This window comes from Artemia franciscana, unplaced genomic scaffold (genome assembly GCF_032884065.1).
Source record: "Artemia franciscana unplaced genomic scaffold, ASM3288406v1 Scaffold_2392, whole genome shotgun sequence".
NCBI lineage: Eukaryota > Metazoa > Arthropoda > Branchiopoda > Anostraca > Artemiidae > Artemia > Artemia franciscana.
The window spans coordinates 15,231-36,663 of NW_027063285.1; the positions used below are offsets into that span (position 1 = coordinate 15,231).

Consider the following 21,433-nt stretch of genomic DNA (forward strand, 5'->3'; position numbering starts at 1 on the left):
ACCAAAGCAAAAGTAACTCATTGATATCACAAATTATAAAAAATAAAAAATAATCCTTACCTGGTGCTTCAAAAAAAAAGAAAACTTAATAGTAAAAAAAAAATCGAAAAAACATTTAAACATTAAATTAGGCTCAATGCACTTGTAATGAAATTGTAAATTAGACAGTAATTTTCTAGTGTAATTTGCCAGATAGAAATAGACAAAAACAACGACAAAAACACAGATATAGGCATAGATATAGACACAGACATTGACCAGACATTCTGAGTACCTACTGGTATTCAGAATGTCCACCCTAGGCCACTCAGCGTGTCCCCAGGTGTCGGATAGGGGAAAGACTTGCAGATATGCAGGGTACCTCCAATGGTGATAGAGGCGCGGACCAAGGGAAACCCAGCCCCTGGGGGTCTTAGGATATAACCGGGATACCCTCGCCTTGGGGATATAAATTCAAGTGGAGGAGGAAGAAGACCCCTCTGATGTAGACTGAGTTGGGCCCACCGGCATGTGGATATGTCCTGTCAGCTTCAAACGTTTTTCCAAGAATGGGTAAAATTGTATGGTATGGCAGATTATCATCGTGGGAGGATCCTCTTCAGGAAGACAACTGCAAAAAGGCAGCTGATTTATCGACGAACAACAGCCTCTGTAAGTTGAGGGAGAGGAGTGGCTTACCGCCATCTCCTAACCAGCCTTGAAACCTTTTTTTCAATGAATTATGGGCTCTGTGAGTCAAAGCAAAAATACTACCACGTCCGGGGGAAACCGAATAATATAGCGATGCAATGATTATGACGATAGCGAATGGAAGTAATTTTGAACATGCTACTGAGTACGGGGAAGCCGGCGACCATAATATTGAACCTGCCTCCACGAACAAGGAAATCGACTATTATAACAGACCTATGACGACGCCCGGACGGGATGAGGATACCCTGCGACTCATCTCTATTAAAACAGTACTCAACAAAGGAACACTTAACACCCAGACTTTAGCCAAACCAGGAAAAAAGGATTTACTACTACTGAGAGAGAACTAAACCGATACATGTGGGATTTAGTCAGGCTATCTGAGACACACCTACCCCGAACCGGTGAAGAAACTATCTCTGGAACCACCCTCCTACTCTCGGGACGCACCGATGGTACTCACAGACAGGGTGTTGGATTCATTCTCTTACTAACTACAAAAAAGGCGCTAATCTCATTCACGCCTGCATCAGAAAAGGATAGCAACCATTAGACAAAAGGGATCCGTGTCAAACCTTACCATCATCCAGGTATATACTCCTCATTCTGCTCGAAGCAAGGAAGAATGCGATCAGTTCTACTTTTAACTTCAAAGTGTCACCGACCAAACGCCAAACAAAGATATTCTCATCGTCATGGGCGACTCCGACGCTATCACGGGCAACGATCAGATTGATCTGAGAGATGTAATGGTACCGCACAGTAAAGGCCGACTGAACGGAAGAGGTGGAAGACTAATTAGTTTCTGTAGAGAAAATAACCTGTATATAACTAACACCGCTTTTAAACACAGACACCGCCGTAAGGTCACCCGGAGATCCCCCGGTAGAGTAACTGAAAACATGATAGACTATGTGCTGATATTTAAACGCTGGAAGTCAATGGATACTGGATCTTTTCCTGGTGCAGACTTTTATTCGAATCACTCACTCCTGACGTCCAAACTCAAGCTAAGACTAAAACAACTCGCTAAGACGAAAAGAATCCCTAGATTCCGAACAGAGCTACTTCACGACCCCCATAAAAAAGGCGCCTATACCACCAGCCTATCGTCAAAATTCCGAGCTATCCCAGAGAAATACCTTCCCTCACAACCATCGAAGAGACTGACCAACTTGCTGAGCATGCAACTTCCGCAGTTTTGGAGAGAGCAAATGATGTCATCGGGAGGAAAACGAAAGACGAAAAGACGTCGATTACTGAAAAAGTAATCCAACTATGTAAACAGAAGCGTCTAACCAGGCATCTTTTTATTAATGTCAATCTTGTTATTATTGATGTCAATTTAATTGTTAATATAAAAAAAATCAAAAACCACATCCCCAAAACACCATAAAAGAAATATAGTATAGACTCCATGTTTTAAATTGAGAGAAAAATGAAAATACAGTTTCCACTTGTACTAAGACACGTAACAGCAACAATTTGCAAAGCAACCAAAAAAGAAATACAAAATTCACGAAACATAAGACTGGGAGTGGCAACCCATTTAAAATTATTTGCCTGATTTGCTCTTTATTTGTAGTTCGTTAGAACAAATTATTTGACGAGTAACCTAGACCTGGGAGTTCAAAACGAAAAAAAAATAAAATGCAGAAAATCCTGAAAATACACCACTTTTTACAATTTGGATGCATCATAATTTTTTTTAAATTTACCTGTATATCCCACTAAATTTTCCCTGAAAGTTTCAACCTAAAGCTCTAATATATTCCTGAAAAATTGCATTTGCAACATTTTGCCAACCAGGATTCATCCTAGCAGTCGCAAGTCGTAAGTAGTCGCAATCGCGGTCACAATCAGGTACAATCACAACCACAAGATTTTTCTATCACGACCGAATTAGTAAATGTCACAGTTGAAGGTTATGGCAATAACAGTCAAAACAATTCCAAGTCGTAAACAGTGACAGAGACGTAAATAGTGGAAGCCATAAGTAGTTTCAGCCGCAAGTAGTAAAAGCTGTATTTATTCATTGTTGTAATGGAACATAGTAGCAGGTGCATATGCAAGAAGTCAGAATCGCAAGATGTCGCAGTTACAAGAAGTCACAGACGCAAGCAGTAGTAGCTGCAGTTAATAAAAGTTGCTATTTATTTTCAAGTTGCCAATCAAACGAGTTTCCAACTCGCCCAACGAACACTACGCTGGTACGGACATCTCCTTCGCATGCCCTCCGACACTCCAGCACGAACGATTTTTGACTTTGATCCCGTGCTGCATGGCGGGAAACGCCCAAGAGGTCGTCCCTCAACTAGATGGAAGGACACGGCAGGTGCCTTCTTGGTCATGGTAAATACTCAGGAGGATGTCCACATCCTTGCCAGAGACCGGTCCAAATGGAGGCACCATGTAGCATCACTTCAGACGCCGGAAGCATTTTGGCAGGAGGATTAAGTCAAGTAAGTAAGTCAATCAAACGAGACCCGTCTAAACTTTTTAGAGCTAGATACAAATGAAGTATACTGAAAAAACTGCATAGAAAGCTGCAATATCTATGACATGTATGTTTATTCCATTAAGGATTCTAATGGTGAATTCCCATTCACCATTTAGGAAACTTTTTGAAGCAAGATCATAATACTTATTTTGAAACATAACCATTTTTAGAGGCATCCGCCTGTTTTTCAAGATATCCTTAAATTTGGTCCCGAAAAAAAATTTTAATATTCAGACTGATTTAGATAATAATTACTAGAAATGAATCACCTTCAAACGAAAAAATTTCTGACTTGCCAGTTTCTTTATATACATTTTTTAATTTTTAGTCACAATGTGCCATGAGCCATTGGCCATAGGCCATAAGCTATTACTACGATGCAACTATAATTAAATAGCATACAGGAAAGAAATGTCGGCTTTTTTGGGCATCCTTGCAAATGAGCCATTAAACAGCACTCAACGATGTTCCAGTACCCACCAATAGTGAAGAAGAAAAAAAAAGAAAGATACAAAAGAGCACACATCAGTGCTAACCATGCAAAAAAGAGATTTTCCATGTTGTTCAATCCAGGAGACTGTGAGTTTACAGCCATTACAATTATAATGATGTACTTTTTGTTTTAATCCGATGCCATGTTTAGGGTGTTTTAGACTGATGTCTGAATTACCTTTACATTGTTTTCAGAGTCACATATTACTATTAAGAATGATCTAGAACTACTATTCACCCCTGTGTCAACGCCTACAGCAAATTCATCTTTGACTTGCTGAAAAAAAAACAATCCAAATAAAAATAAATGTAATCAAAAGATATAAAGAGAAAGGAAAAATTCATTCTTCAATCCAAAATTATTTATTTCATGTAGGCTGTTGATAGACGACTGTCAAACTATTTATGACAAAGTTTAGGTATATTTCTATAGACTTTACATCATTCTGCTCAGCAGAATACAGAAATATTTTGACAGCAGTTTTTATCACAAAATATATTATTACCTTAATTTGCACTTCAGAGCGAATTAGTTGCAAGAACTGTGATGCTCCATAGTTGATGATAATGATGGATCTGGCTGTTGTGCTAAGGTCAAGCAATAAACCATCAGGACTAGATAGTATTGGAGAGATGCAATTTAAACCCAAATGGTAATGGTGATCACATGGTAGGTGTGGTTTAAGAACCATTCTCCAGCAATTCAGAGTTGACACCACCGCAAAACAGCAACTACATGGCCAGGAACCTTTTGCAAACAACAACAGTTAAGGCCCTGTTCCCATCTTAAATACAGAAGAGGAAACAGTGACTTAAAAATGCCGTTTCCTTGCAATTTTAACCCATGTGGTAGAAAAATCTTATGGTTAATTTCTAACAGGACTAGAAAAAGGTTATCCCTGGGAACTATAGCATACAGTGGAATCTGAACTGAAAATAGTGTCTAAAGGAATTAACAAAGCAAACTTATCAAGATTTCCCTAATTGAAAAAATGAATGAGCGTAATAAGGGGGCATATTTTATCTTGGATTTGTTTTGAACAAATGTTCTGGATTTCTTTGTTTTCCTCAAAAAGTTTAAACAGATCATGTATGAAACTATTTGGCAATGCTTATTTCCAGCAGACATCAGTTTATCTTCTAAGGAAAAAACATAAAAAGAATTTTTGTCCCCCTTAAAACTAATGCATACGGACCCTAACCTCACATTTTACATCTCAAATCTTTTCTCAATACACATATGATAAGTATATTCAAATCAGTGGTCAAAGGAGTTTGATATTACTGAACATCTCAATCATTTTCTTATAGGAGAAAAAAAATTAAGCAGTTTTTGGCAAAATCTGGGACCACTATGACAGTTCCACATTTTACCAAACTACTGGGAAATATGATAGTTTCCAGTAAAATCCCCGTTTGTACTTTCAACTAAACAAAACCAGATTCTGAGAAAAAAATAGTCAGATCAACAAAGAATATCCTAATATCAAAACCAGACCCTTTGCTTTGTACTTTTTAACCGTTAAGTTAACAAATTTCCTGCCAAAGGTATTTCTTAGGTGGGGAGAGAGATTCTAGTGTCAAGATATTTAACAAGTATCATGTTACCTTTTGACTTCAACCTAGCATAGTTCTTTCCTGAAATTGAAAACAAATTAAATACATAACCATTCTTTGGTCACTTGATTTTGAATAAGGTAAACTTCAATAAAAAAAATTACCATTGAGCTGCATGCAGCATTATCGGTGTCATAAGCAGAGGAACTAGTTTCAGCAGGATAGTTTATCAGCTTATCATTTGAGGTATATGCGACAGGAGGTTCTAGATTACTGGAAGAGTTGTTTTCCAAGGTTGTATCAACTCTGTTTCTCTCTGTAGCAGGTTGAGTTGTTTGAGAGGGATAGCTATGTTTCTGTGTCTGGTTAACTGTCTCATTGGGATAGGTAAGACCTTTAACTTTAAGCATTTCAGCCACTTTTATTAATGAACTAGTTTGAGCTTGTGGAACAGTCACTTCTCCTACATACATAAATTTCACCAAAGATAGCAGATCATCAAATTTCACATCCTTTAGAATAATAACAGGATGGGGGTGTGAGATCCCTAAAAGTAGGGTCTCAAAGTAGGAACTACAACATGAGAGTACAAGCCTGTGACATTTGATGCTTTGACTGTCACATGATAGGGTGACATCTGTGAAATGTTCACTGTTTAATAGAGATAAAAAGGCTCCATGAAAGACATCCAGGTAGTTGTTCCACGTTAAACAAAATTCTTTGTGCTCCATTTCAGTAATAGTGACTAAATCCTTGAGTGAAACAAACTTGCTGAAATAGATTGAAACATATAAATAAGTATTCCGAACCACAAGAATTATAGCCACTAAAGGTGAAAATAAAGAAAGTGTTCTAAAAGCAGAAATCATATAGCAACTCAATGCATGTATTTGCTATCAAAGCTTTAACAACCCATTTCAATTCATAAACATACCTAGCTTTATAATAATTCTGTCTCAATGAATATAGAACATTATGCTTTCATAGTTTGCAAAAATTATTAAATCCACAATATCTAATTAAATTTGTGTATTTACCACTGAAGACCCTAAGATTTGACCTGCTAGTTTTAGACTATGTCCAGCCATTATAATATGATGACCAGCCATATTTCCAAAACCTTTTAACATAATTACATTTTAGCTATTGTAGTGAAATTCCTAAGCAAAAACCTAGTAGTTTTTCACCAGATTTTAGCGGAAAAACTGCTTAGCTCTGTTATTACTTTTAAGGTCATTGAACTAATCAGAGAAGAAAGTTATCTAGTTAGATAGCTGACACAAAGGGTGCGTTTGTTTACTTGTCCGATTACTAATCTGATTAATCCAAGCGTTTTTTGAGACGCATATGACGTCAGAGGTTAGTCGGATTATCCCCACAAACGCTCAGGATTACTTGTCCGTGGGCTTGCACTTTATAACCCCCAAATAAAAAGATTATTTGAGGATTGTGACGTCAATGCTATATATTTTTTTAAATGGATAAACATGTGAAATCGTTAAGTCTAGAGAAAAGACAAGGAAACTGTAAATAATAGAAATAATCTTAGCTTTTCAGTGACCTGTAAGTAATATTATTCATATTCCTTAGTATCTAAAGGGTTTTTGGTGTTTTAGGCCTGTCTTGCATAGGCTAAGCTTCATAAGGAGTCAGAAGAAAAGTTTTTTTGTTATTAAAAAGGTTGATTCTTAGGGAGGCAACTATCACATTGGTGAGTTAGTCAAATGTTATTATATCAAACAGGCCTAGTTTCTAAACCATCCTATAATTATTAGTTGGAAAAAAATTAGAATGATTAGGCCAATACCTATAGCCTTTTATATAGTCTGTATTTGTTGAGATTGCTATTTAAACTAGACTTTTAAGATACAGTAGGGGTAAAATTTTACTTTAGCTACTTTTGGCTATCTTTGAAAGAGGTTAGGCTAGGAAAATGAAACTTTCAGGGATGTGTCTACAGGTATGTCCCAGGAAGGTATTTTGAAGTACCTACTTCTACTTCTTTTCCCTCTAAAGGGTCCTGAAATTTTTGGGTGCCTTATTTTTTGGTTATCAGTTTCTTTTTCTCTGGCCATAGTTCTTAATTATTCTGGCCTTAGACAACTCCTGTTGATTGAGCAGAACTTTAAGCCATAACACTGTTTTTTTCTAATTCTACAAATAATCTTTTATGCCACCTCATTATAAGTTAAATATATGGCTTATATTATTTATTCTCCATGAATTTTTGTTTTATTTGATTTCATTGATGTCAGTGGCTTTCTGTTAAAAATACATTTATTTTTTTACATCAAGCTTCTTCTTTTTTGAAAAAATTTGAACTGTTTTTCTTTTTATATATTATATAAAATGTAAAGGAATACCTGGCCCTTCATTTCACAGATTCAACTGAAAGTATTTGAGGCATCTTACATCAAAATTCATTTGACACATTTTAATTGTGTTTTTTTTAGATGACATAGGACACCATTAAAGTTTTGCATTTGCTTTGCTAAAAATTGTCTTAAAAAGTGCCAAGTTTAGAGTTATGTTAATATTTTTCTTGCTGATGAGTATAATTTTTTTTTTAAATTCCTTCTGTTTAAAGAATTTTAGAGAGATTCTGAGCCAACCATGGGTATATTGTTGTTACAAATGATTTTTCTCAAATGGGCTTGTGGAAAACAAGTAGAACATATAATTTCTCTTTTTTTATTATTTCAAAACCAGAATATCACAAAACTAAGCATTAATATTGCTGATTGTACCTTAAGTTAATACAATCCCTGATGGAGTTTTGTTGATACCAGTTTAAAAATTTATTTGTCTTAATGAAATACATATTGTTTGTGGGACAGCAATGAGCAACTATGACTTGAGTTATTATTTTTTTTTTCAATATTTTCTTTTTTCCAAATAATTTTTGTTCTCTGGTGACATTTGTGTTCCTTCCTAAGTGGCTGGCACTCTAGGTTGAGAATCCTTTATCCAAAGGGCACAGGTTTAATTTCTGGCATTAGCAGTTTATTTGGTTTGGGACAAAGGTCAGTGATGTAACTCTGTAAGTTCAGCCAGAATTGGCCCAAACTTAATAGGCTACCTAGAGAAATCTGGGGTCAGTAAGCAGGAAGGATATGCAAAAGCATAGGATGACTGGCCCCTAGCTTCCTATTGCACTTCCTGTCTAAAGGATTACCTGGTCCTTTACTAGGCTTCTGACTTAGCCATAGGAGCTTTCTTTTAAACCCATTAAATATAAGTACAAAGGAAGAAATGTCAGTAAGGTGGTCCTTCCTTTTCAGTGAATTTTTGATCTACAGACAACAGTGTAGGTCATAAGAATTTGCTGGTGAATGTTTTACAAGGTTTAAAAATTTAGGGCAATTGCTCAGGTTGGCAACTGAGCACAAAAGTAAAATTTTGTGAATGTTATATTTATGTCATGTCCAGAATTTTAAAGTTAATCTTCATTGTTTTTTTTTTAATTTCCATGGCCCTAGGACTTTAGTGTATTAAAACCTACCTATGTCCATCCATTTTCTTTTAAACAGAGAGGAGTTCTATGTTTCCTAGCTTCAATAAATTTATATGCAATTTTGAGACCAGGGTTACAAAGTAGGTCAAAACTTGCAAGTGGAACTATGATATGACTAATTAATTTGTAAGAAATGTATATCAATTTAAAGATTAAAAAATTATGTAGAAAACAAACAAGACAAATAAATAAAAGTATCCCTTTACAACCATTTAATTAAGTGTAACAAATGTAGATTATCCCTAAGATTGAAATGAACAAAGCTTCAATTATGAATCTGTTTTCTTTAAACAGACTGAAGGGACAAACCTCCAAGCTATGACAAATTCAATCTCACTTTTGATCTCTTTCCTTTTCAATAGGAACTTTCTTTGGATTTTTTTTCCACCAAGTAAAAACAGTAGGGACATGATCAGGTATAAGTGACCTTCCACTAAGCCTACATACCCAGGGGAAAATTGTGCAGCTATACTAATAATTGGTATTTTTTTTGTTGTTCATATGTTTGATTTACAAATAAAGTGAACATACTCCTTGATGCCCTTTTTTATTTTTTACAAACATAATAAGTGCTTCAAGAACAAGTTTTTGAGCTCTTGAAAATGACCAAAGTATACTCAAATAGTTTTTGGGTATAAGAAAGCTTAAAACATTGGTCTCAAACTTACTGTTTCATTATTAATCCATTTTTTACATGTTGTATAATCTATGAGCACTGATTTTCCACAATTAAGTTGGATTAATAAATTTTACAATATTATGCTGTATTTCTTCTTCTTTGATGCCAAATTTTCAATTAAGGTACGTGTTTTTGGTCATTTTTGACAAAATAATGTATGTTTTTCACTGCCAAAATTTGTTAGGTTAAGTAAGGTCAAAAAGTGCTTAAACTTGAACTAGCAAAATAAGCAATTATTATATTTGTAAAGAACATACAAAAAGGCATCAAGTGGTATATTCACTTTATTTGTAAATCAAAATATGAACAACAATAAATTCACCTCTAACATACCTAATTTGCAAACATATAGCCCAAATTATATATTTCCAATGTTTTCTGCCACCTGTTACTTGTTTTTCCAGTTCTTGTTTTGCCACAGTTGCCTCAATTAACAGGTACAAGGGTTGAGGGATAGATTGGCAGAATCAATAGAAAATATGTAATTTCAGCTATAGATTTCCATATTAGGAGGGTTGGGGCTAAAGTAGAGCAGGGCTGCATGTAGAAAGCTATAATTATTATGTAAATTACAAAGAATCATCTTTTTTTAACAGGTTTTCTTCTATAGGTCTACAGGTCCTTCTCTTGGCTTATACCACATCAAGCATTATATAACCAAAGAAGAATAAGTAGCAAAAAGCTATATATACATAAGCACATGTTATTTAACAATGACTTCTCTAGTGCTTAACTATGACCCCTTAGTAATATTAACAAGAAACAAGGGTAAAACTGGTGCAAACAGTATTACTGGCTTTCATATAAAGTGAATATACCACTTGATGCCTTCTTATATGCTCTTTACAAATATAATAATTTCTTCTACTGCAAATTCAGATTTAAGCACTTTTTCACCTCTTGACCTCTTAAAAATGACCTATAAATGGAGTCATTACAAATCTGTAATAGTTTAGAAACAAATTTGGGCTATATATTTGCACGTCAGGGGGTTGGGGGTAAAGCATAGCATATATTATATACGTAAACTAACCATTGCTGTTTTTTTTTTAATGTGTTTGTGTACATCAAATTTTAATGAAAAGAGAAATCACCAGTGCAACAGCACACACATAAAAAAAATTCAAGTAATGGTTAGTTTACATATTTAATATATGCTACACTTTACCCCCACCCCCTGATGTGCAAATATATAGCCCAAATTTGTTTCTAAACTATTACAGATTTGTAATGACCCCATATATAGGTCATTTTTAAGAGGTCAAAAAGTGCTTAAATCTGAACTTGCAGTAGAAGCGATTATTATATATATAAACAGCATTACAAAAGGCATCAAGTGGTATATTCACTTTATATGAAAGCCAGTAATACTGTTTGTACCAGTTTTACCCAATGGTAAAACTGGTGCAAACATAAATAGGTAACAGAAAAAGTGAAATTTAGTGTAAATGACAATCAGGAACTGGATCGAGGGGGCCAAAAACAGGGCTATATAATTGGAGTTCAAAGAACGTGGTGATTTTTTAGTGAAAAAAAAAACACTTCCCTGGCTAATTTAGAAATTTGAATTAATTAGCCTACCAAAATTTTCCTATCCTAAGCAATTGAAATAATTTTTCCTTTTCAGAGCATTAAGACAATTTATCACAATAAAAAATATCCAAAGCATCTTGAATGGAATGACTTAAAAAGGCAAATGACAACCACAATATGAAATCTTACAATTAAACTTCTGGCCACACAAATTGTATTAGGCTACCCAGCTCTGAAATAATTGCTGAAGCTGTATTTGCCTGTAAAATTTGAAACAGGCCCAAAGTCCTAGCCTCTTCCTTGTCAAAACTTCACATAGCATTAAAACAATAATTACACGTGACCAATGTTGTTATTGGGTGCGTTTGTTTACTTGTCCGATTACTAATCTGATTAATCCAAGCGTTTTTTGAGACACATATGACGTCAGAGGTTAGTCGGATTATCCCCACAAACGCTCAAGATTACTTGTCCGTGGGCTGGCACTTTATAACCCCCAAATAAAAAGATTATTTGAGGATTGTGACGTCAATGCTATATATTTTTTTAAATGGATAAACATGTGAAATCGTTAAGTCTAGAGAAAAGACAAGGAAACTGTAAATAATAGAAATAATCTTAGCTTTTCAGTGACCTGTAAGTAATATTATGCATATTCCTTAGTATCTAAAGGGTTTTTGGTGTTCTAGGCCTGTCTTGCATAGGCTAAGCTTCATAAGGAGTCAGAAGAAAAGTTTTTTTGTTATTAAAAAGGTTGATTCTTAGGGAGGCAGCTATCACATTGGTGAGTTAGTCAAATGTTATTATATTAAACAGGCCTAGTTTCTAAACCATCCTATAATTATTAGTTGGAAAACATTTAGAATGATTAGGCCAATACCTATAGCCTTTTAGCCTATATAGTCTATAATTGTCAAGATTGCTATTTAAGCTGGATTTTTAAGATACAGTAGGGTTAAAATTTTACTTTAGCTACTTTTGGCTATCTTTGAAAGAGGTTAGGCTAGGAAAATGAAACTTTCAGGGATGTGTCTACAGGCTAAAGTATGTCCCAAGAAGGTATTTTGAAGTACCTACTTCTACTTCTTTTCCCTCTAAAGGGTCCTGAAATTTTTGGGTGCCTTATTTTTTGGTTATCAGTTTCTTTTTCTCTGGCCTTAGTTCTTAATTATTCTGGCCTTAGACAACTCCTGTTGATTGAGCAGAACTTTAAGCCATAACACTGTTTTTTTCTAATTCTAGAAATAATCTTTTATGCCACCTCATTATAGGTTAAATATATGGCTTATATTATTTATTCTCCATGAATTTTTGTTTTATTTGATTTCATTGATGTCAGTTGCTTTCTGTTAAAAATACATTTATTTTTTTACATCAAGCTTCTTCTTTTGTGAAAAAATTTGAACTGTTTTTCTTTTTATATATTGTATAAAATGTAAAGGAATACCCTTCATTTGACACATTTTAATGGTTTTTTTTTTAGATGACATAGGACACCTTTAAAGTTTTGCATTTGCTTTGCTAAAAATTGTCTTAAAAAGTGCCAAGTTTAGAGAGTTATGTTAATATTTTTCTTGCTAATGAGTATAATTTTTTTTAAATTCCTTCTGTTTAAAGAATTTTAGAGAGATTCTGAGCCAACCATGGGTATATTGTTGTTACAAATGATTTTTCTCAAATGGGCTTGTGGAAAACAAGTAGAACATATAATTTCTCTTTTTTTATTATTTCAAAACCAGAATATCACAAAACTAAGCATTAATATTGCTGATTGTACATTAAGTAAATACAATCCCTGATGGAGTTTTGTTGATACCTGTTTAAAAATTTATTTGTCTTAATGAAATACATATTGTTTGTGGGACAGCAATGAGCAACTATGGCTTGAGTTTTTTTTTTTCAATATTTTCTTTTTTCCAAATAATTTTTGTTCTCTGGTGACATTTGTGTTCCTTCCTAAGTGGCTGGCACTCTAGGTTGAGAATCCTTTATCCAAAGGGCACAGGTTTAATTTCTGGCATTAGCAGTTTATTTGGTTTGGGACAAAGGTCAGTGATGTAACTCTGTAAGTTCAGCCAGAATTGGCCCAAACTTAACAGGTTACCTAGAGAAATCTGGGGTCAGTAAGCAGGAAGGACATGCAAAAGCATAGGATGACTGGCCTCTAGCTTCCTATTGCACTTCCTGTCTAAAGGATTACCTGGTCCTTTACTAGGCTTCTGACTTAGCCATAGGAGCTTTCTTTTAAACTCATTAAATATAAGTACAAAGGAAGAAATGTCAGTAAGGTGGTCCTTCCTTTTCAATGAATTTTTGATGTACAGACAACAGTGTAGGTCATAAGAATTGGCTGGTGAATGTTTTGCAAGGTTTAAAAATTTAGGGCAATTGCTCAGGTTGGCAACTGAGCACAAAAGTAAAATTTTGTGAATGGTTTTTCTTTGTGAATGTTATATTTATGTCATGTCCAGAATTTTCAAGTTAATCTTCATTGTTTTTTTTTTAATTTCCATGGCCCTAGGACTTTAGTGTATTAAAACCTACCTATGTCCATCCATTTTCTTTTAAACTGAGAGGAGTTCTATGTTTCCTAGCTTCAATAAATTTATATGCAATTTTGAGACCAGGGTTACAAAGTAGGTCAAAACTTGCAAGTGGAACTATGATATGACTAATTAATTTGTAAGAAATGTATATCAATTTAAAGATTAAAAAATTATGTAGAAAACAAACAAGACAAATAAATAAAAGTATCCCTTCACAACCATTTAATTAAGTGTAACAAATGTAGATTATCCCTAAGATTGAAATGAACAAAGCTTCAATTATGAATCTGTTTTCTTTAAACAGACTGAAGGGACAAACCTCCAAGCTATGACAAATTCAATCTCACTTTTGATCTCTTTCCTTTTCAATAGGAACTTTCTTTGGATTTTTTTTCAACCAAGTAAAAACAGTAGGGACATGATCAGGTATAAGTGACCTTCCACTAAGCCTACATACCCAGGGGAAAATTGTGCAGCTATACTAATAATTGGTAAATTTTTTGTTGTTCATATGTTTGATTTACAAATAAAGTGAACATACTCCTTGATGCCCTTTTTTATTTTTACAAACATAATAAGTGCTTCAAGTACAAGTTTTTGAGCTCTTGAAAATGACCAAAGTATACTAAAATAGTTTTTGGGTATAAGAAAGCTTAAAACATTGGTCTCAAACTTACTGTTTCATTATTAATCCATTTTTTACATGTTGTATAATCTATGAGCACTGATTTTCCACAATTAAGTTGGATTAATAAATTTTACAATATTATGCTGTATTTCTTCTTCTTTGATGCCAAATTTTCAATTAAGGTACGTGTTTTTGGTCATTTTTGACAAAATAATGTATGTTTTTCACTGCCAAAATTTGTTAGGTTGAATAAGGTCAAAAAGTGCTTAAACTTGAACTAGCAAAATAAGCAATTATTATATTTGTGAAGAACATACTAAAAGGCATCAAGTTCACTTTATTTGTAAATCAAAATATGAACAACAAGAAATTCACCTCTAGCATGCCTAATTTCCAAACATATAGCCCAAATTATGTATTTCCAATGTTTTCTGCCACCTGTTACTTGTTTTTCCAGTTCTTGTTTTGCCACAGTTGCCTCAATTAACAGGTATAAGGGTTGAGGGATATATTGGCAGAATCAATAGAAAATATGTAATTTCAGCTATAGATTTCCATATTAGAAGGGTTGGGGCTAAAGTAGAGCAGGGCTGCATGTAGAAAGCTATAATTATTATGTAAATTACAAAGAATCATCTTTTTTTAACAGGTTTTCTTCTATAGGTCTACAGGTCCTTCTCTTGGCTTATACCATATCAAGCATTATATAACCAAAGAAGAATAAGTAGCAAAAAGCTATATATACATAAGCACATGTTATTTAACAATGACTTCTCTAGTGCTTAACTATGACCCCTTAGTAATATTAACAAGAAACAAGGGTAAAACTGGTGCAAACAGTATTACTGGCTTTCATATAAAGTGAATATACTGCTTGATGCCTTCTTATATGCTCTTTACAAATATAATAATTTCTTCTACTGCAAATTCAGATTTAAGCACTTTTTCACCTCTTAAAAATGACCTATAAATGGAGTCATTACAAATCTGTAATAGTTTAGAAACAAATTTGGGCTATATATTTGCACATCAGGGGGGTGGGGGTAAAGCATAGCATATATTATATACGTAAACTAACCATTGCTGTTTTTTTTGTAATGTGTTTGTGCACATCAAATTTTAATGAAAAGAGAAATCACCAGTGCAACAGCACACACATAAAAAATTCAAGCAATGGTTAGTTTACATATTTAATATATGCTACACTTTACCCCCACCCCCTGATGCGCAAATATATAGCCCAAATTTGTTTCTAAACTATTACAGATTTGTAATGACCCCATATATAGGTCATTTTTAAGAGGTCAAAAAGTGCTTAAATCTGAACTTACGGTAGAAGCGATTATTATATTTGTAAACAGCATTACAAAAGGCATCAAGTGGTATATTCACTTTATATGAAAGCCAGTAATACTGTTTGTACCAGTTTTACCCAATGGTAAAACTGGTGCAAACATAAATAGGTAACAGAAAAAGTGAAATTTAGTGTAAATGACAATCAGGAACTGGATCAAGGGGGCCAAAAACAGGGCTATATAATTGGAGTTCAAAGAACGTGGTGATTTTTTAGTGAAAAAAAAAAAAACACTTCCCTGGCTAATTTAGGACTTTGAATTAATTAGCCTACCAAAATTTTCCTATCCTATGCAATTGAAATAATTGTCCCTTTTCAGAGAATTAAGAAAATTTATCACAATAAAAAATATCCAAAGCATCTTGAATGGAATGACTTAAAAAGGCAAATGACAACCACAATTTGAAATCTTACAATTAAACTTCTGGCCACACAAATTGTATTAGGCTACCCAGCTCTGAAATAATTGCTGAAGCTGTATTTGCCTGTAAAATTTGAAACAGGCCCAAAGTCCTAGCCTCTTCCTTGTCAAAACTTCACATAGCATTAAAATAATAATTACACGTGACCAATGTTGTTATTATTCGCAATTAATCTTGCCGTTTTCAGTAACACGTGGCCAGACAAGTATTTGTTGCTATCTTTTAGGGGTTAAACCTCGATTAGTAAAAATCCCATTGGACAAGTAAACAAACGCACCCGCCGTTTTAAGTGACACGTGGCCAGACAAGTATGACCGTGTCCGAAAGCTTATTTCACAAAGAATGCTGCATCCAGATGCAGGGTTAATTCTAAATACTCAGTCCGAAAGCTGTTTTCGTCATTTGTTCTTTGAAGCTCAAATCCCTACTCAACAGCAACTTCAGTAGTAGGGGAAGAAACAGAAATCAACCATCAGATTGAAAACAGCTTCCATGTAGCTCCTGATCACTTTGCTACTACTGCAAATTAAAGTACTGTACATTCTTTTGCTCTGTCTGATGGAGGAGCAATTTTTTCTCTTACAGATAATGCATGCACAATTTTCAAGACTTTGATTTTGGATAGCTTAGGTCAGACACTTGGTATATCTAGCATTCACCATAGTCTTTGGTAGGCCTATGCCTAATAATAAGTAAGGCCCATGACTTTCTTATGATGGCAATCAAGATCAAAGGTCATCACTAGATTCAAGGATTGAATTTTCTCTGGCCCTTGAAATCTAGTGGTCATACAAATTGGGTGATCATTAGATTTGTAACATAGTGCATATCCACTTATGCATTAAATATATCTCTAGAGAAAATAAAATGTAAATTTCTCCAGAACCATCTAGACCATATCTAGTAGGCTAATAGAACTGATATTTTCCATTACCAAGCTCCTGCTAAGAATCAGAAACACAAAGAATTGAGATTAGAAGGCAGTTGTGTTCATAAGCCTTGATTATTTAGACCAATTAGCTTTGTCATATATTTTACCACCTTTTAGCTGAATTCTTTTGTTTTACATTTGCTTTGCTAAAAAGTGCCAAGTTTAGAGAGTTATGTTAATATTTTTCTTGCAGATCAGAACAATTGTCTTTACAATTCCTTCTGTTTAAAGCATTTTAGAAAGATTATAAGTGCACCATGGGCATGTTGCAGTCTCAAATGAGCTTGTGGAAAACAAATAGAATGCTTAAAATGTGCCAAGTTTAGAGAGCTATGTTAATATTTTTCTTACTGATCAGAACAATCATCTTTACAATTCCTTCTGTTTAAAGCATTTTAGAGATTATAAGTGCACCATGGGCATATTGCAGTCTCAAATGAGCTTGTGAAAAAAAAATTAGAAAATATAATTTTTCTTATATTGTATTATTTCAAGACTAGATTATCACAAAACTAAGCTTTCATATTGCTTATTGTATCTTAAGTAAATACAATTCCTGATGGAGTTTTGTTGATACCTGTCTTAAATTTAATTTGTCTAAATAAAATGCATATTGTTTATGGGCAGCAACTATGACGTGAGTTTTTTTTTCAATATTTTCTTTTTTCAAACAATTTTCTGCGGTCACATTTGTGTTCCTTCCTATGTGGCTTGCTCTCTAGCTTGAGAATCCTTTGTCCAAAGGGCACAGGTTTAATTATTGGCATTACCAGTTTATTTGGTTTTGTGACAGGGATCAGTGATGTGACTCTGTTAGCTCAGCTAGAATTGGCCCAACTTTAAAAGGTTACCTAAAGAAATGTGGAGCAGAAAGGGCATCCAAAAGCATAGGATGGCTGGCCCCTAGCTTCCTATTGTACTTACTGGCTAAAGGACCACCTGGTCCTTTACTAGCCTACTGACTTAGCCATACAAGCTTTCTTTTAAACATATCAAACATAAGTACAAATGAAGAAATACCAGTAGGGTAGTTGTTACTTTTCAATGAATTGTTGATTTATAGACAAGAGTGTGGGTCATGAGAGATGGCTGGTGAATGTTTTGCAGGTTTTAAAAATTTAGGGCAATTGTTCAGGTTGGCAACTGAGCACAAAAGTAAAATTTTGTGAATGGTTTTTCTTTGTGACTGCTATACTTATGTAATGTCAAGTATTTTTTTACCTTAAAATTACCTTAAATCGCATTTGCCAGCGAGATAAGGTGGTAGATCCTAAACCTTTGTTGTTATAGTTAACCTTTGTTGTTTTGTTTTAATTGCAATGGCCCTAGGACTTAAGTGTAATTAAACCAACTTACATCCATCCATTTTCTTCAAACAGACAGAAGTTCTATGTTCCCTAGCTTCAATAAATTTATGTGCAATTTTGAGACCAAGGGTTACAAAGTAGTTCAAAACTTGCAAATGGAACTGTGGTGCAACTAATTAATTTGTAAGGAATGTATATCAATTTGAAGATTAAAAAACAATCATTTAGAATTCAAACAAGACAAATGAATAAATAAAAGTATCACTTTACAACCCTTTAATGAATTGTCACAAATGTAGGTCACTCTTAAGATTGAAATGAACAAAGCTTCAATTATGAATCTGTTTTCTTTCAACAGACTGAAGGGGCAAACCTCCAAGCTTTGCCAAATTCAATCTCACTTTTGGGCTCTTATCAATGGGAACTTTCTTTGGACTTTTTTTTGACCAACTAAAAACAGTAGGGAAAGCATCAGGTATAAGTGACTTAAGAGACTTGACAACATTTAGAAAAAGCTACATGCAACCTGATCCAAATAAGGATGCTGTTGTAGAGTATAAAAGAGAAGCCTACAGGTATATCCCAAATATGGTAAAGGCATATTACAAAGAACAAGAACAGGTTCATAGAATACCATTGAAGTGGTAAAGAAACCAGAAAATTCAGATTATAAGATTAACAAGAAACTATGAAAATTACAAGTACAGTACTAGCCTCCTTCCAACAGGATAAATAAGGGGATTTACACCCCAAAGCTCTGACTATTTTCAACCACACCTTTAGGAGCCAAAAAAAAATTAAATACCTTTTTTCACATATCTCAAATATGACAGTTGACTCAGGAGTTCAGGTTCGGAGATTCAATACTCTGTGGAGCCACAAATGGAAGGACCTTTGCTGTCATAAGCATTGTTAATCATAGCACACACCCACACTCAAATATAACATTCTGTAAAATAATAAACAGCAAAAATAAAAGACTTTTTATTTTTGATAAACAGTGTTTGAAAAAGTACACTACAAAGCAAATATCAGGTTCATCAGCATGCTAAATTTGATGTGACAATGATAAAATTTGTTGAATCTTTTCTGGGATCAAATGTGTTAACTATAGATAACACAGACATTGCAATATCTATTTGTCCATCCATCTGTTTGATTGAGATTCTGAGACTATGACCCTATGTCAAAAAGGCTAAGGCTTTTAAAGTTTTTTTTTCATTGACCTTGGGTCAAACAGGGAAGAAGAGGAGGTTCTATACACAAAAAGTAGAATTTTTTGTTGATTTGCTGAAGTTAGTGAAAGGAGTATCAAATTTAAATGAAAGATAGAATAAATGTACATAGCAAAATATCACCAAATTGGATCTTACTAGAATTTATCAGATTTGTTTAGTATAATTTCAAGAATAAGTAAGGTGCTGTCTCTGATAGTTGACCAAGTTTAAAGAAAACAATCCTTTAGATCAAAAAGCTTAAAAATAAATGTGTGTCTGATACACAATATAGTTAAAGATATGTAGTTAAAGGAAAAGCTACCATATTTTTGATCCCTGGGAAATTATTTTAAAGCCCTATACTGATTAGAAGAGGTAGCTCACATCAGGTTACTCAAACATAATTCTAAAGGAGCCAGACCATGGTTAAAATGCTAATCCTGCACTGATAGTTAGTCAATTATACTGCTATTTCAGCTTATTTGCATTGTGATGTTAACAATGGGTTTGCAACTTTAATGTGATGATTGCTTGAAGACAGGATTATCACCCTATTTTGGGTAGATCAATTTTATTTGAAAGAAAATCATTTGGTATAATTCTAGTTGATTGACTTCTTGCTATCTCAGAAAGGGGTTATGTTAGGAAAATGAAACTTTCAGGGATGCATCTACAGGCTAAAGTATGTCCTGGGAAGGTACTTTGAGGTACCTACCTCTACTCCTTCTCCCTCTAGAGGGCCCTGACCTTTGATGACTTTCAAAATATGTGTTATAAAAGTGAAATTTTGCAAAATAGATCTTCTGTTGAATGAAGAACAACAAAATTGTTTTCAGCTTCACAACTTTGCTCAATCAAAATTTATAGGGTTTTAAAGATATGCCAATACATTTCCTAAATTTTGAAAAAAAAACATTGATATGGATCAGAATTCTACTCATAACAGGAATTGCATTTTCAGAACTAAAGGCAGAGAAAAAGCAGCTGATAACTAAAACTTAAGATAAAATGTTGTTTTGTCAAATTTTCAATTTTGACAAACCTATTAAACTTGTCAAATGTGTCATGTAGGCAAATTTTGGGGCTCTCTAGAGGGAGGAGTTGAGGTGGGTACTCTAGAATTCCTTCCCAGGATATACTTTAAACTGTAGATCCACCCCTGAAAATTTCATTTTTGTAACCTTACCCCTTTCTGAGATAACAAGAAGTCACTCAACTAGAATATTAACAATCACTCTATTAAACAACTATCAAAAAACTACTGATCAGCTATCACTCTACTTAGAGATAATCTTTTAGTAGGGCATGACAAATTTTGTGTTTTCTCTTTGTTTAAAACAGCTTAATTTTTTTGCTTCAAGAATAACAGAACAAGAAGTCAATGGTCATTGTATTTAACAGTTATCATACAATTAAAGCTCTATGATCACTGAGCAAGGTGAAGATCTACATCCTTAATGATAATCATCTAAAAGCTGCTGATCAAAAATGATTTTTTTTTAAACTTCGATATTCTTAGCCACTTACATTGGAAGTTTTTTTTTATCACACATTTCTGGAATTTGAAATCTCTCTGGAAACAGACCTTTCTTCCTTATGCTCTGATCTTCCTTATGCTTTAGATATGGATCGCCACTATCTTTCTTTGGTTTCTTCTGAAAAACCTCAGATAAATGCTGCAATTTCGTAGAATTTTTTCGTGGGGTTTTTGACGTTATAACCCTGCGATAATTACAGATGAAATTCTAGTCCGAACTGAGAATTCTTTGAAGAATTCCAGACGGATGCGAAATTAATTCTGCATACTTGAGCTTTCGGACACGCTCTATTTGTTGCTATCTTTTAGGGGTTAAACCTCGATTAATAAAAATCCCATTGGACAAGTAAACAAACGCACCCTAAGGGTGCGTTTGTTTACTTGTCCGATTACTAATCTGATTAATCCAAGCGTTTTTTTAGACACATATGACGTCAGAGGTTAGTCGGATTATCCCCACAAACGCTCAGGATTACTTGTCCGTGGGCTGGCACTTTATAACCCCCAAATAAAAAGATTATTT

The 21,433-nt window shown here is 34.0% G+C and overlaps 1 protein-coding gene across 1 annotated transcript; it reads right to left on the reverse strand.

Moving 5' to 3' along the window:
• Positions 1–2,443: 2,443 nt before the first annotated feature.
• On the reverse strand, positions 2,444–21,095 carry LOC136042895 (zinc finger and BTB domain-containing protein 44-like; the record flags this gene model as incomplete). Its single annotated transcript, XM_065727826.1, has 4 exons — positions 2,444–2,581; positions 3,864–3,962; positions 5,407–6,094; positions 20,901–21,095. Coding segments are annotated over 4 exons (1,120 nt in total), but the record flags the coding sequence as incomplete, so codon positions are not given.
• Between the last annotated feature and the right edge of the window lie 338 nt (positions 21,096–21,433).